General features: G+C 41.0%; 1 protein-coding gene across 1 annotated transcript; it reads left to right on the top strand.

Annotated features, from left to right (window-relative positions):
* The first annotated feature begins 257 nt into the window (after positions 1–257).
* LOC122970487 (progonadoliberin-1-like) lies at positions 258–3,043 on the top strand. The gene is made up of 4 exons (XM_044336635.1): positions 258–2,050; positions 2,197–2,335; positions 2,413–2,511; positions 2,669–3,043. The coding sequence occupies exons 1-4, from the start codon at positions 2,040–2,042 to the stop codon at positions 2,714–2,716; spliced, it is 297 nt and encodes a 98-aa protein (XP_044192570.1). The 5' UTR covers positions 258–2,039; the 3' UTR covers positions 2,717–3,043.
* The last annotated feature ends 13,839 nt before the right edge of the window (positions 3,044–16,882 follow it).

Genomic DNA, 16,882 nt, shown 5'->3' with positions numbered 1-16,882 from the left:
TTTTCACCAGTTCATGTAATCTTCCTGTCTTACTGTTACGTCCCTGCTGCGTCTTTGCAGAACTGCGACCTGTCTGGCTGTGATCTACAAGAAGCAAACCTGAGAGGATCCAACGTGAAAGGAGCCATTTTTGAAGAGATGCTGACCCCGCTGCACATGTCCCAGAGTGACAGATAACTCGGTTACACGCCTACAAGTCCGGTCTGGACACAGATGGCTTCTTTATTACTCAGTTCCTCTTACAGTATATCCCCCTACTATCAATCTCTCTATACCTGTGTACAGCACAGGTAGTTGTATGCACATCCCTGGCATTCCACCTATGTTACATTAGCTTTAAATATCTTGCACTAGAATTTATCCAGGGTTGTCCATGTATGTTTGTATGGTAGGATGTTTTAAAATGTTCAGCTACATATATCACCAAAACAAAATAATGTTCCTAGTGTATGTAGATGTGTCTGGATGCGATCCAACGACTATACTCATTTAATGTTTTTGCATAACTTATATTCATTTCATATTACTTGACATGTTAATGGGAGTCAAAAACCAGACTTTTGCAGTAAAGTTCAGAGTACTGAGCTTCACTGAATGCTGCTGTAGCAGAAACTGAAGGGGTCATTTACCAATAACTGTCACGCTGTACGTTCCTCTTTAAGTATGTAACTTACTTTTGCTGGATACAACACACTATAAAGGAAGCAATGCAAGCCAAAGCCATACAACAGCACAGTCTCAAAGGCCAGACGTGCTGTTAATGCACCATAAAACTATGCGACAGGCTAGTTTTCAAACACAGCTTGGGTATGCAATACATGATTTACAGCTGTGAGGTTTCTCTTTTCCTACTTTTGAATATTGTGTTCTTAAAAAGCTCTCCCTCGTTTTGCGCTCTGTGAATCTACCTCTTTTGTTTTGTTTTTTTTGTAATCCGGTGTGTGAGAGATCCACAGTTGCATGCGTTTGACTGTGGTCACTACTTATTGTAATGTTTATGTACGACATTCATTACTCCTCATATCCCATTGTGAAAAAATAATCCAACTTGGTGTGCTTTAACAGAAGGCCGTGTTCACATGTTGTGGACTTGCCTGAAAACATGTTCCATTTACATGACGTATATCACTTAATCATGCTTTTGAACGTATTTGCACAAGTATATATTTGATTTGTAACATGTTATATCTTTTCACCAAAAATGTTTAATGCTTGTTATCTTATGTAAATCAAATCCAGTGCTTCCAAAAAAAAAAAAATCACTATTAATAGATTGGGCAGATGTTTTGTTAAGGAACAATCTCACTTCAGTTCTTACTGGACATTGTCTGTTTGCATGTGTGAAGAGCTATCCTCGCCTTTGACTGGTGAAGTTTCTTTAGCTGTAGCTCAAAGCTGCTCCGATGCAATACTATTCACTCAGTTCAATCGTAGGTACCCAGCCTGTGAGAATGAATGATGAAGGCAATCATGTTGTGTATTTCACAATGAGTGTGAAAATCACAAAGAGCTATGGTTATTTATTTTAATACATCTCTCTGAATGCAATATGGGGCAGAGGTTGTTTTTTTTTTTTTTGTTTGAGACAGGGGGCGGTGTAGTTCTCCCTGAGTATGATTATTGCACTCGACCGTGGAAATATATTTCCATAAATGACTGTTATAAATAAACTGCTATGAAGAAGAGTAAGTCTTTATCACCTCGTCTTTTTCTCTGTCATTAATTTGTGAATCTTTGGTTTATCAGCAAGTATTGGAAAACGACTGGAGGTACTTCACGGCCATACACAAAGCTGGTCTGATGATGAACACTTGTTCTTTTTGTGGAAGGACAAAAATCACACACTGTAATCTTTTTAATAGCTCTGCGGGTTACCAGTAAATGTTGCTTAATCCCACTTTGTGACCCCCTGCAGTGAAGTGTTGGGCTTTTGACACGAAAGGAAGCAGCATATAAACCTTGGAAAATGCTCAGCAGCAGCAGCATCGGCTTCCACAAAGGACAGCAGCCAAGAACAAATCAGAAAAGCAGCTTGCCTTATGCACAGAAGGTAAAAACTTCACTGATGTGATGCATAAATCTGGGCATGTGTAATCTAAAACTGAGGACTATGACAGTATTTGGGGTTAGATTAGGAAAAATAAGAAGATTACTGACCTGCTTATATGTGTAATATAAAGCTTTTTTCCTCCTCAGAATGGCTATGCAAACCCTGGCACTGTGGTTGCTGCTTCTGGGCTCAGTGGTGCCACAGGTCTGCTGTCAGCACTGGTCATATGGACTGAGCCCAGGAGGGAAAAGGGAACTGGACAGCCTTTCAGACACACTGGACAATGTAAGCATGGCTCCTCACACTTCATGTTCAGCATTTTATTCTCTACATATTCATGGTTATGTTCCCCCCCCCTTCAGGTAGTTGAGGGGTTTCCACATGTGGACACACCTTGCAGTGTTTTGGGTTGTGTTGAGGAATCGCCTTTCGCCAAAATCTACAGAATGAAAGGATTTCTTGTAAGTTTCGCTCATCTGTAATTCTGTGTTCGGTCAATCGATCGGTCAATAATGTCAATTATTCAAATTAGTCAAACCGCCAGACGCTTTACCAGATATTTCTATTAAATGTTGATTGTATTTTCATATATTTAATGTTATTCTTTTTCTCTTTTAGGGCAGTGTGACCAACAGGGAGAATGAACACAAAAATTATAAAAAATGATGATTATTTGATTCTACAATAAATAATCATATTGGCATATCTACATTGTTTTCTGTACTACTTTTAATGATTATGATAGAATCCATTTTTATTCCACAGTGCCTTATGCTTTTCTCTGTTTTTGTGACTATTTCTTGCTCTAAAGGATTACAGAGACATTTCATTTGAATAATTATTGACACTTTTCTATGAACTCCTTATTTGTTTATTGTATAACAAACATGAATTTGATTGAATTTATATCCCAGTAGTTTCTAAATTCCTGATGGCATGTAATACAGCAGATTTATACAAATGTAAGAGTGAAGTTGTGTCTTATGGGCAAAAGTTGTGTAAACGTAAGGTTAAACATCAGTTTACTGTGTTTTGTTGAACATTGCCTGTTTGCATATGTTTAGTGATGCAGTGTTTGGGTGATATTGTAGTGTCAGCCGCTTGGCGGCGCTGTTCAGACAGTGGGTAGAGTTTTGAGGGGAGAGAAGGGGAGAAAGAGAATGAGAAGTGTGTGATGACTGGACTGAGCTGTGTTTGTTGAAGGTGACTAAAGTTATGAGGAGAACCCAGAACGTATTGGACTGATTGATTCCCTCACTCACACCCACGTCGCTTACACTAGTGGCAGCGGTGGGATTTCCTTCTGTGGAATATAGTCCTTTGGGATTCTGCTCAACTTTTTGAGTCCCTAAAGCTATAGGCTAACGATAGCTACGCTAACCGCTAGCTTAGCTTTAGCTTTCAGTACAGTTAGTCAGCTAGTCGTTACCAAGTCCGTTTTTTTTTGTTTTGTTAGCTTCAAGTGAGTTTAGAAACCGTGTTTCGGTCATCTAACTCCGTCCGAGGGCTAAAGAAAAAAATAATAAAAGAGACGAAGGAAACTCATCATGTCTGACGAGGAAGCATTTTCCACCGGTGAGCAGCGAGCCAGCACAAGCACGAGGGGGGCCTCAGCGCAAGGTGTGCCTCCATCTAGCAGAACACAGGGAGCGCCCAGGGGCATTCCCTTACCGCCACCATTTCACAACGATGGCCTGAGTCTTTTCAACTATGGGCTCGCCGCTATGAGGTAATTCAAGAGACCCGTTACAAGGACAGCGGTGTGGACATGAATACAGTATTAGCAGCTGAGTTACCCACTAGACTACCACCAGAACTGTTCATTGTATGGGATAATCTGCCCCGGGAAACTCAGGACTCTTATACTGAAGCAAAGAAGCACTTGCAGACAGCTTTTGGCCAAAAGGATGTAATTGCATCATTTCAGACATTCCCTAATGCCCGGCATAGACTACTTAATGAAGCAATGGAAGTTTATGCTGCAGACGTATGCAGGCTTGTCAAAGAAGCTTTCCCAGATTTTGAGCACAATGCTTCCGAGTATATGAAAATGTCTCGCTTCATTGTTGGTCTGGATCAGGAACTTCAAGTCAAATGTCATGAAAAAGGGGTGAAAACTTTCACTGAGGCTTTTCAAGTCGCCTCCCAAGCTGAACGGGCTCGCCAAGCAGCTAGATCGGTAATGCCAGTGTCCTCACCAAATGTTACCATCAGAGATATTGGCACAATGCAGTCAGTAAATTCAGTACGTGAAAATGACATTGAACTCGGGAAAACAGTTCAGAACCTCACTGCTACTGTTAAAGACTTAAGTAAGAATATGGATGCACTGAGACTGAAGCTGGATGAGCGAAGCAGGGAGCACCACCGTGACAGGCACATGCATGTGCGTCCTCAAAGATCTCCCTCACCTTATGGGAGAAGCCCAGATAGGGATGCAAATAGATGGAGCTCAGGCTACAGACATTCCCCCTCCAGATACTCACGTTCCAATCATTCCCCAGAACACTATTCTCCTCAGAGGACTCGCCACCATCAAGATCACACCCGCAGGGAGCCTGACAGGTACCGACAACCTTACAGAGATACTCACTACTCAGACCATGCCTTTAGCCCTTATGAGGAAAAGAGAGGGAGGCAACCCTCTCCCAGTAGACCCTACTATGACTCTCACCGCCGAAGCCCGAGTCCCTATGCCAAGCATGTTTCATTCCAAGAGTATGGGGACCAAGGCCAAACACGACAACCAAAGGACAGGGACAGTCAGTATCCCACTAAGAGTGGTTACAAAGATCATGGCAGATTTCCACAGGGAAACGGCCGTTAGCTGATGATGCGGGGTGTTCATCAGCTACTTCTCTGGAAGCCCCAGACATCTGCCTCACTGAAATAACAGACTGCATCAGTACACCACCAACCCCTAGTGGTACTACAGATATGACAATCCCCCTGACTGAAAGCGTGAACATTGAAGCCACTGTAAGTAAAGACTTCACCTCCTATGTAAGTGGAATTGTTGAGTGCACTAATACGCACATCATGCTAGATACCGGTTCCACTATTTCGTTCATCAGTGAGGAAACCAAAATGTCACTTCCTTCCCTAGCAAAAAGACCCATTAAAAAGAAGTTTATCATGTCACAAGCAGTGACTGGCCAAACTTTGGATACATTGGGTATGATAGACATCACCTTTAAACTAGGGTCTCAAACTCTGCAACATGAAGTGCAAGTCATCAGAAATGTCAGTCAAGGCTTTATATTAGGTTTTGACTTTCTCAAACCTCACTGTGTGATTCTGGATATGGGGAGAGGACTGTGCTATCTGGGTGATGATGTCCTGCCCCTACTCAGGAAGAGTGACCTGGCACCTGCTAGTTGTAGACAAGGTACAAAACACGCCAATGCTGACTCTATGTCCCGTCGTCCCTTCACAGCTGAAGGCACCACCCCTATGGTTACAGCCAATCAGGTGAGGTGTGTTTCCATTCACACTCAAACAGACCCAATAGAGTCATCCATGTGCACTCCAGCCACTGAGCTGGCACCCTGCTCAGAGACTTTACCCACTGCTTCGACTGCTATGGATTTAATATCACTCGTGCAGTCTGCTTCACCAGATACTGCAGCTGTAACGGTGGACAGTTCACTCCTGAATATTGACAGGCAGTATTTCCTCCAAGCTCAAAAAGCTGATCCTGAGTTGCAAATAGTCAGGAGCTGGGTGTTGACTGACCATAGGCCACCATTCTCAAACATTAAAGCAACCTCACCTGAAATGAGACAGTACTGGAGAGAGTTTCCTAAACTCACCCTTGTTGATGGTCTTTTGTGTCGCAAAGTCAGACCTCCACCAGGTGACCCTGTTTTACAGATTGTAGTTCCTAGTAACTTGCAGAAGGAAGTGTTTCAAACTTTACATGGACATTCACTCTTGGGACACTTCAGTTCACAAAAAACATTACAAGGGGCACAGATCAGATGCTTTTGGCCTCACATGACACGTGACATAACTCAGTGGTGTCTTGAATGCACAGCCTGTGAAGCACGGCAACCACAGACACCACACCAACAGGCCCCTATGCAAAACATAATCACATCCAGGCCTTTTGAGAAAATTGCAGCAGACCTGACGGAACTGCCACTCACACCGTGGTAATCGGTATGTACTTGTTGTAATGGACTATTTTACTAAGTACCTCAACTTGTATGCACTTCCTGATCAACGGGCAACCACTGTGGCTAAATGTTTGTTTGAAGATTATATTAGCCACCATGGTGTGCCTCAAAGTTTGCACACTGACCAAGGCCGTCAGTTCAACTCAGATCTTGTCAAAGAACTGTGCAACCGTCTGGGAATACATAAAACAAGGACATCACCTTATCATGCTATGTCAGATGGCATGGTGGAACGAACAAACAGGACCATCAAGGACCAGTTAGCAAAATATCTGTATACCAGAGGAGGTCAATGGGATGACCATCTACGGCAAGTTGAATTTGCATACAACACGACTGTTCACTCCTCCACAAAACGCACTCCTTTCTTCCTGGCCCATGGCAGAGTGGCCCACCTGCCTGCAGATCTCCTCCTTGGAGACTCACCAGGACTTTCAAACGCCACACCAGGTACTCCAAGTGAATATGCCAATTCGGTATTACTGAAACCATCATTCTGTTGCACATAACATTGAGGCAGCAGGTGCTCAACAAAAGCACTACTATGATCGTCGGATGAAACACACAGCCTATGAGCCAGGTGACTTAGTGTGGGTTGACCTTCCTGCCCTTGCTAGACAAAAACTGTCACCTAAGTGGACCGGCCCTTTTAAAGTTCTACGACGGCTTGACTCAGGCACAGGTGACATTGGAGTAGACTATGAACTTCTGGATCAACGGGACCCTAGAGCTAAACCTAAGGTCATTCGCTACAATCGCCTGAAACCTTATCGTTCAGCCTGGTCAGCTGACAGACATCCAGTTCCACCCTCACCTTCAGAACTGACTGTACCAGCAAACGGCCCAGGTCCCCCACTGCTCACTGCACTCTCAGGCTCCAGACCTTATGTATACAGGCACCCAAATAAGCCCGGGTGCTCTGTGACTGCGCCTAGGGATCAGACAAATGTTTGCCCTCTGCCCCAGAGTGCTACTAGCACCACAACACAGGTGGGAGACAATGTTGCCACAGGACATTCCAGTGAACTGTCTCCGGCAGTTCAGCCTTTCACAGGAGTAAGGACTAAGTCAGGTCGTTGTGTACGTCCCCCAGTGCGTTACAGGACTGTTGAATGAACTGTGGTCTGTGTCATATGCTTGATTGAGAAGTACAAGTAAAAAAAAACAAAACACTGAGATGTTATAGGCAAACACAAGGAAAAAAAATGTATCCTGTTCCACTGTTCTTTGTTGTTGTTTTGCCAACGTCATCTGTTTATATTGTTGTTAAGCATAAAGTAGTGACAATTTCATTACACCTATTTGGAAGCGAGGACGCTTCTTGCGTAAGGGGGGGACGATGTGTAAGAGTGAAGTTGTGTCTTATGGGCAAAAGTTGTGTAAACGTAAGGTTAAACATCAGTTTACTGTGTTTTGTTGAACATTGCCTGTTTGCATATGTTTAGTGATGCAGTGTTTGGGTGATATTGTAGTGTCAGCCGCTTGGTGGTGCTGTACAGACAGTGGGTAGAGTTTTGAGGGGAGAGAAGGGGAGAAAGAGAATGAGAAGTGTGTGATGACTGGACTGAGCTGTGTTTGTTGAAGGTGACTAAAGTTATGAGGAGAACCCAGAACGTATTGGACTGATTTATTCCCTCACTCACACCCACGTTGCTTACACAAACAATACTTAGGTTTGGCCAAGAATCACGTCTACAGCATCCAAAATGTCAAATATAAACACAATACAGTGGCTTTCAGGTGATGCTTTATGCAAACATAACAACGTGGACTGCATGAGTGTAAAATGATGAACTGTAGAACAAACAGCCTGAGTCTTTTATTCAGGATAGTTGATAATAATCTTATGTACATCATTGTTTTGTCAAAATTACTGCCCATAAGCAAGAAGACTAGAGTGTATTATAGTGCATTTGAAAGTTATGCAGTGTGTCAGCAATAGTTTGGTGTTTCAACTAAAAATAGTTTACTGTGCATAGTCTTAATTTTCTCAAATTACAAAGTTTTTGTGTACACAAACCAAAAATGACAACCAGCAACAGAGAAAAATGTCAAATGATAATATAAAGATTTTTTTTTAATGATTTTATGTAAAAAGAAGCATTTTTATGCATGTTGCAGTCAAACAGACTGGACAGAAATGTGTCTTGAGCCTAAAATGTCACACAAACACATGAGCTCATTATGTGGCTTTTGTTTTCTGGGGCTTGAACATGTCTGTCTCGACTTTAGAGTCAAGACTTGACTACTTGTGACTTGTTCAACAATGTCATGTTCCCACTTCTGCTTCAAACAGCAGCACAATAAGAGTTTTATTTGTTTTCTGACAGTAAAATGTTTTAAAAGCAGCATTTTCTGTGCTGTGAGACGGAATGTGTGTCACTAGAATATCATAATGAGCATTCTAATATATGCGAATTCTAGATCTACCAGCACATTATCATAATGTAAAAATTCTACACTGTCCACTCAGTCTCACTCAGATCTTGAACAGGAAAGGCAGTTTTTTTCAGTGGGAATATATCTTCAAATCTTCAGTCATCTGTTTCTTCATATTCGATGGGATCTTTGTTCGGTTGATACACATGGAGAGTAGACACAGCGGGAGAAGCATGGTAAGATTTTCTCATTTGAAGATGGCAAACCTTTAGGCAAACATTGACTGTAATTTAGGATTGCACTTATCTGGGACAGCTTACTTTTTCTCTCATGTCTTTGTATTTGCCTCAGGTTTCAACAAATTAATTAAATGTTGTCTTTTTCTGGAAAGCAATTAGATTTTCATACAGTTTGATAACTAAAGTTAATGCCTCACTTAAAAAAATAATGTCAGTCTGTGTAAGAATCTGCTCCCAACCAACCCCCAAATACCCCAAAATACACTTCATTGCATATTTTAATTGATATGCATTAAATACAGGATTGATTTCATGATTGAAACAGGGTTTCTCTCCAGTTTGTGACATATGTTTATTGTGTGCACTGTGACATTTAATTGAATCTCAGGATCCTAAAACAGATCCTCTTTTTCTGCTGCTGTTGACCCATTGACTGAAAGTATACTGCGTAACCACCAATGTTTGTGTGAAAAGCCTAATTCATATTAGTTTAAATCATGTAATTTACTCATCTTATTTCTATTCCTACTTATTTTCTATTATTATCTTATTTCACATGTATATTCTTTCATCTCAACCGTATAAAAATTGCACTGTAATTGATCTAGATTTCCCAACATTCACCACTGACAGGAAAAGGTGTGGTGGTGTGGTGTTACTGTTTGCAGTATTTAAATAAAAAACACACACACACAAAATGCAATAATGTTACATAAACTATAAATCTATGGAAGATTTTAGTAGGTTATTCATGAAATGCAGTGGACTAAACATATGTTTTAGTTTGCTAGATGAGTTCAGTGGTGGAGATCACACACTGAAGTACTGTAGTGAAGTACTGTACTTCAGCATCTCTATTTTATGCTACTTTATACTTCCACTCCATTATAATAGAAAATGTTATATTCTTACTCCACTATATAAAATATTATATTATGTACAATACATTAAACCACCCAACAGTATATAAAATAGTTAAAAAATAAAAAAAAAGACAGAGATACAGAGCCAGGAATCAATATTAGATTTAGACTTTAGATTTATCTTTACTTCACTGATTATTATCTTAATTCACATAACTTTTGAATTTTGTGTGAATATGAAGAAACAAACATTGTATTGTCATGTTTGAGTAACATGTGTTTCAGTCCATTCACTTGTGGAGGAAGTATTTCCTGATCCTTAACTCAAGTAAAAGTAGCAATACTGCAATAAAATAAGAATACTGTACACCAGTACAAGTAAAAGTCCTGTATTAATTAGTAAGTCATATTAGAAAAATATAGGCTACTTTAAGTATGAAAAGTAAAAGTACTCATACATGTAACATGCAGCATTTTAATGTTGCTGGTCAAGGTGGATCTAATTTTAACACTTCCTGTATATTTCTGTCTTTTTGGCATTTATAGGAGAGTCCAGGGTGGTGATGCTGCTTGCAGAAATGGAAGTGGAGGCACCTTCAAACTTTCTGTCAGCTGAAGAAGGAGGAGAGATGAGATAGAGGGCTTGCATCAGAAAGGTGGACACAACCTTTTCAGAAGCTTGCCTTGGAGAAAAAAAGCCTCACAAAGAAGACGAAGGCAGACGGTGACGGCAAAGACAACAACGCTACCGTCTGACTGGCTCCAACAGGCAGGGAAGCATCGTTCGCTTACCTTATACTGTTCTTCTCCTTCATTTCCCTCCTTCACTCATCTACCCTTGCTGTCCTTCTTCTTCTCTCTGTGACCTATCTCTCCTCAGTCTTCAACTTCCTCCCTTTAAACATCTACCTTTCCTCTTGTTTCTTTACCTGTTCATTCTTTCCACCTTTCATCTCCTTCTATCACCTGTCCACCTTGATTTTGCTCCATAACTCATCTACTGTTCCTCTTTCCTTTCATGTTTTGTCTTTCATTTCTTTTACCCTCCATGGCCTTTAACTCCTATCCTTTATTCTACATTCCTCCTCTCCATTTTTTTCACTTGTTTTACCCATCCACCCTTCCCCTCTTTTATCTCCTATCTTTACCTTACGTCTTTACGTCTTCCTTTTCTTCATCCTCCCTCATTTTTCTCTCCACTGTTTCTTTCCTTCATCTCATATCCTTTCCTTCTCAACCCTTTCCATCTTTCATCATTCATCTTCACCTCATTCTTTATTTTCCATTCCTCCTGTCCTCCACCTTTCTCGTTTTACCCATCCGACCTTCCCGTCCTTTATCTCTTACCTTTACACTATTCTTTTTCTTTATTCTTTAACCATCCACCCTTTCTCTCCTTCATTCTCCACCCCTTAACACCTCCACTCTTCCTCCTTCATTTTTCTTACTTTCCTCTCTTCCTTTCCACTACATCTTCCTCCCTCTCCCATCCACCTCTCTTCTGTCATCTTCTATCCTTTACATTTCCCCCTGTCTTCTTATTCATTTCCCTTCCTTTTCCTTCTTCTTCATATTCCTTTCTCTATTTCTCAACATCATCTCTTTAATTCATTCTTTATGTTCTTGTCTTTCATCTTCCTTCTTCTCCCCTCAACTCTTCCTGTCCTTTATCATTCTTCCTGTATCTCTCCGGTCTTTCTCTTGTTTCTTCGTATCCTTCATCTCTTATCCTTTTTTCAACCCTTTCCATCTTTCATCTCCTTGTCCAATCCACCCTTTCTCTCATTCATCCTCCACCTTTTTCACCTCCACTCTTCCTGTCCTTTTCTTTCTTTCCCTTAAATGCTACTTCCAACTTCTTTCCTCTACCTCTCCACTTTTCTATCCCTCATCTCTTTCCTTTAAAGCTCCACCTGCTTTATCTTTCATTTATCTTTCTCATTTACCCTTTATTTTCTTAATCACATTTTGTCTTCCATCTTCCTCCCTTCACATCTGCAAAATTTCTATTCTTCACCTTCCTACTTCTACCATCCACCCTCTCACCATCACTTTCTTTCCTTTTCTTCCACCGTGCTTCCTTTATCTAATGACCTTTGCTCTTCCTCCTCAACTAATTGACTTTTCTATCCTTCATGGATTGGAGGAAGATCTTCTTGGATCTTCTTCCTTTCTTTCACCATCCTTCCTTTCCCCTCCACTCTTCCTCTGCTTGATCTTACTTCTTTCCTCTCCATCGCCCTCTCTCGCTTATCCACCTTTTGTCTCTTTCAACTTCTCTCCATCCTTTCTATCCTTCATAGATGGGAGGTAGGGCTCTCTCCCATCCTTCATCCTTTCGTCTTTCACCTCTCCACCTTCCATCTGCTTCAACTCATTCTTTGTTCTCCATTCCTCCTGCCCTTCATCTTTCTCATTTTACCCATCCACTCTTCCCCTCCTTCATCTCCTAACTTTACCTTTACACTATTCTTTAACATTTCCTCTCCACTTTTTCTATCCGTCATCTCTTATCCTTAGATTCTCAAGCCTTTCCATCTTTCTCTCCTTCATCCTCCACCCTTAACATCTCCTCTCTTCCTGTCCTTCATTCTTATTTTCCCTTTCATGCTTATTCCTCATTCTTTCCCTCTTCACCCTTTCTCTCTTTTATTTCCTATCTTATCTCCATGCTTCCTACCTTTAATCTTGTTTCTTACACCATTCCACTCTCTACCCATCCTGCTCCTTCATCTTTCTCTCTATCCTTTCTCTCCTTAATCCCCCTGTTTCACCCATCCACTTTTCCTTTCCTTTATCTTCTATCATCTTCCACCATTTTATCTTTAAACTTAGTTTTTCTCTCACCCTCTGTCCTTTACACCTCTACTCTTCCTGTCTTTTTCTTTCTTTCTCTTAAATGTTCCTTCCACTTCCTTCCTCTGCCTCTTCACCTTTCTATCCCTCATCTCTTCTTCCACTACTTATCCTTTCCATCTTCATCTCTATCCACCCATCCTCTTATTTCTTTTCCTTCCCTTTTCTTTTACCTCTTCACCCTTTCTATTTTTGTCTTACTTGCTCTACCATCCTTCCTGTCCATTTTCATACCTTTCCTTACATCTTCTTTTTTTCCTTTACCAACTCTTTCCATCTTTCATCTCCTTCTCCAATCCACACCTTCTCTCCTTCATCCTCCACCCTTAACACCTCCACTCTTCCTGTCCTTCATTCTAATTACTTTCCCTTTCATACTCCTTTCATCCTCCACATTCTTCCCTTTCCCTCTTCACTCTTTCTTTTATTTTCTATCCTTTACATCCCCATGCTTCCTATCCTTATTCTTGTTTCCTATACCATTTCACCCTCTACCTATCCTGCTCCTCCATCTTCCCTCCTTTCTGTCCCTAATTCTTCCTTCCTTCCTTTCCACACATCCTCTTATCTCCCTTTCCTGTCATCCTTTTCTTTCCTCAATCTTCCTCCCTCTCCCATCCAAGCTTCATCTTTCTTCTTTCCTCTCTACCCTTTAAATCCTTCATGTTCCTGTCTGTCTTCTTCTTTCCTCTCTTATCCATCTGTCCCTTCATCTCCCCTCCACTCTTCCTCTCCTTCATTTTTTTCCTCTTCCATGCTCCTCTCATCCTCCTCCTACATTCCTTCATTTATCTCTCCACCTTTCTATCCTATTTCCTCTTTTACATCTCCACACTTCCTAACTTTAATCTTGTTTCCTATATCACTCTACCTTCTATCATCCAGCTCCTTCATCTTTTCTTCCTCTCCATCCTTTCTTTTACCTTCTTTCAACTGTATCTGTAATTTTCCTCCCTTTCCTTTACCTCTTCAACCTTCACTTCCTTCTCCCTCTCACTCTCCTCAACTGTTCCTCTCCTGCATCTTTCTCACTCTTCTACTTTTTTCCTTTAGACATCATCCGTCACTCTCTCCATCTCATCTCACTCCCTAACTTGTCTACTCTTCCTCGCTTTCATGTTTTCTTTCACCTCTCCACCCTCCTTCTCCAACTATCCTTTTATTCTACATTCCTCCTCTCCTTCATCTTTTTTGTTTTACCTGTCTATCCATCTTCTGTCTTTACCTTTATGCTATTCTGTTTCTTGATCAACTTTCTTTAACATCCACCCTTTCTTTCTTCGTCCTCCATGTTTCTTTCCTTCATCTCATATCCTTTCCTTCTCAACCCTTTCCATCTTTCATCTTCATCTCCAGTCCACCCTTTCTCTCCTTCACCCTCTCTCCTTTACACCTCCACTCTTCCTGTCCTTTTCTTTCTTTCCCTTAAATGCTCTTTCCAACTTCCTTCCTCTACCTCTCCACTTTTCTATCCCTCATCTTTTTCCTTCACTGCTCCACCTGCTTTATCTTTATTTACCCTCCCTCTACTTTGTTTTCTGTCCATCTTCCTCGTTTGTTCTTCCTCTCTCATCCTTTTGATCTTACTGTCTCTCTTCTCCTTCCTTTGCCTCTCCACCTTCCCTTTCCTTCCTTTTCCTTTGTATTGCATCCTTCTTAGTCATCCTTCATCTTCCATCTTCCTCCCTTCACATCTCCAAAAATTCTATCCTTTGCCTTTCTACTTCTACTATCCACTCTTTCCTTTCTTTTCCTTCCCTTTTCTTTTACCTCTTCATCCTTTCAATTCTTCATGAATGGAAGGGATTTTTTTACAATCTTCTTTCATTTAACCATCCACCCTTCTTTTCATCATTATTTACATCTCCACCTTCCTGTCCTTTTTCCCTTCATTTCTTCATCTCCCTGTCTCAACTTTTCTTCTCTTCCTTCTTCCTCTTCTCCATCATCTTCTGTCCTTTACATTTCCCCCTGTCCTCTTATTCATTTCCCTCCCTTTTCTTTCTTCTTCATATTCCTTTCTCTATTTCTCAAACACACCATTTCTTTAATTCATTCTTTATGTTCCTGTCTTTCATCTTCCTTCTTCTCCCCTCAACTCTTCCTATCCTTCATCATTCTTCCTGTATCTCTCCGGCCTTTCTCTCATTTCTTTACTCATTCACTCTCTCCATCTCATCTCGCTCCCTAATTCATCTACTCTTCCTCTCATTCATGTTTTCTCTTTCACCTCTCCACCCTCCATCTCCTCCAACTCTAGCATTCCACCCTCTACCTATCTTGCTCCTTCATCTTCCTCTCTATCCTTTCTCTCCTTAATCCCCCTGTTTCACCCATCCACTTTTCCTTTCATTTATATTCTATCATCTTCCACTGTTGTATCTTTAAACTCAGATTTTCTCTGAGCCTTTCTATCCTTCATGGATGGGAGGAATTTTTATCTTCCTTTATTTAACCATCCCTCCTTTCTGTCCCTAATTCTTCCTTCCTTCCTTTCCACACTTCCTCTCGTCTTCCTTTCTCCTGTCAACCATCTTTCCTCAATCTTCCTCTCCCTCTCATCCAAGCTTCATCTTTCTTCTTTCCACTCTATCCTTTAAATCCTTCATGTTCTGGTCCTTCTTCCTTCCTCTCCCATCCATCCATCCCTTCATCTCTCTTCCACTTTTCTCTCCTTCATGTTTTTCCTCTTCCATGTTCCTCTCATCCTCCTCCTTCAATCCTACATTTACCTCTCCAGCCTTTCTATCCTTTTTCCTTTTACATCTCCACACTTCCTAACTTTAATCTTGTTTCCTATATCACTCCACCTTCTATCATCCAGCTCCTTCATCTTTTCTTCCTCTCCATCCTTTCTTTCCTTTACCTTCTTTCAACTGTATCTGTAATTTTCCTCCCTTTCCTTTACCTCTCCACCCTTGCCTTCCTTCTCCCTCTCACTCCCCTCAACTGTTCCTCTCCTGCATCTTTCTCACTCTTCTTTTTTCCTTTAGACATCATCCTTTTCTCTCATTTCTTTATTCACTCACTCTCTCCATCTCATCTCACTCCCTAACTCATCTACTCTTCCTCTCTTTCATGTTTTCTTTCACCTCTCCACCTTCCATCTCCTTTAACTCCTAACCTTTATTCTACATTCCTCCTCTATTTCATCTTTCTTGTTTTACCCATCCATCCTTCCCCTCCTTAATCTTCTGTCTTTACTGTTTTTCTGTTTATTGATCTACTTTCCTGTCCTTCATTTTCCTTCATTTCTTCATCTCCCTGTCTCATCAACTTTTCCTGTCCTGCTTCTTCCTCCCTCTCCCATCCACCTCTCTTCTCCTTCTATCTATTCTTTACATCTCGTCCTCTTATTCATTTCCTCCCTTTCCCTTCGTCATATTCCTTTCTCTATTTCTTAACACCATCTCTTTAATTCATTCTTTATGTTCCTGTCTTTCATCTTCTTCTTTTCTGCTCAACCCTTCCTATCCATCTCTCCAGTCTTTCTCTCATTTCTTCACCAACTCACTCTCTCCATCTCGATCTCACTCCCTAACTTGTCTACTCTTCCTCACTTTCATATTTTCTCTTTCATCTTTCCACTCTTCACCTCCTTCAACTCATATTCTTTATTTTTCATTCCTCTTGTTCCTCATCTTTCTCATTTTACCTATCCATCCTTCCTGTCCTTTATCTCCTACTTTTACACTATTCGTTTTCTTGATTCTTTAACCATCCACCCTTTCTCTTCATCTTCCTTCATTTTCCTCTCCACTTTTTCTATCCTTCATCTCTCATTCTTCGATTTTTCAGCCCTTTCCATCTTTCATCTCCTTCTCCAATCCACCCTTTCTCTCCTTCATCCTCCACCCTTAACATCTCCACTCTTCCTGTCCTTCATTCTTATTTTCCCTTTCATACTCCTTTCATCCTCCACATTCTTTCCTTTTTCCTCTTCAGCATTTCTTTTATTTCTTGTCCTTTACATCTCCATGCTTCCTATCCTTAATCTTGTTTCCTATACCTTTCCACCCTCTACCTATCCTGCCTCTCCATCTTCCTTTCTTCTTCTCTATTCTTTCTTTCCTTAATCCCCCTGCTTCATCCATCCACTTTTCCTTTCATTATATTCTATCATCTTCCGCTGTATCTTTAAACTTAGTTTTTCTCTGAACCTTTCTATCCTTCATGGATCGGAGCAATTTTTATCTTCCCTTAACCATCCCTCCTTTTTGTCCCTAATTCTTCCTTCCTTTCCGCACTTCTCATCTCCCTTTCTCCTGTCAACCTTTTATTTCCTCAATCTTCCTCCCTCCCATCCAAGCTTCATCT

The sequence above is a fragment of the Thunnus albacares genome, chromosome 2, assembly GCF_914725855.1.
Source record: "Thunnus albacares chromosome 2, fThuAlb1.1, whole genome shotgun sequence".
Classification (NCBI taxonomy): Eukaryota; Metazoa; Chordata; class Actinopteri; order Scombriformes; family Scombridae; genus Thunnus; species Thunnus albacares.
This window is presented reverse-complemented; position numbering and strand designations above follow the sequence as displayed.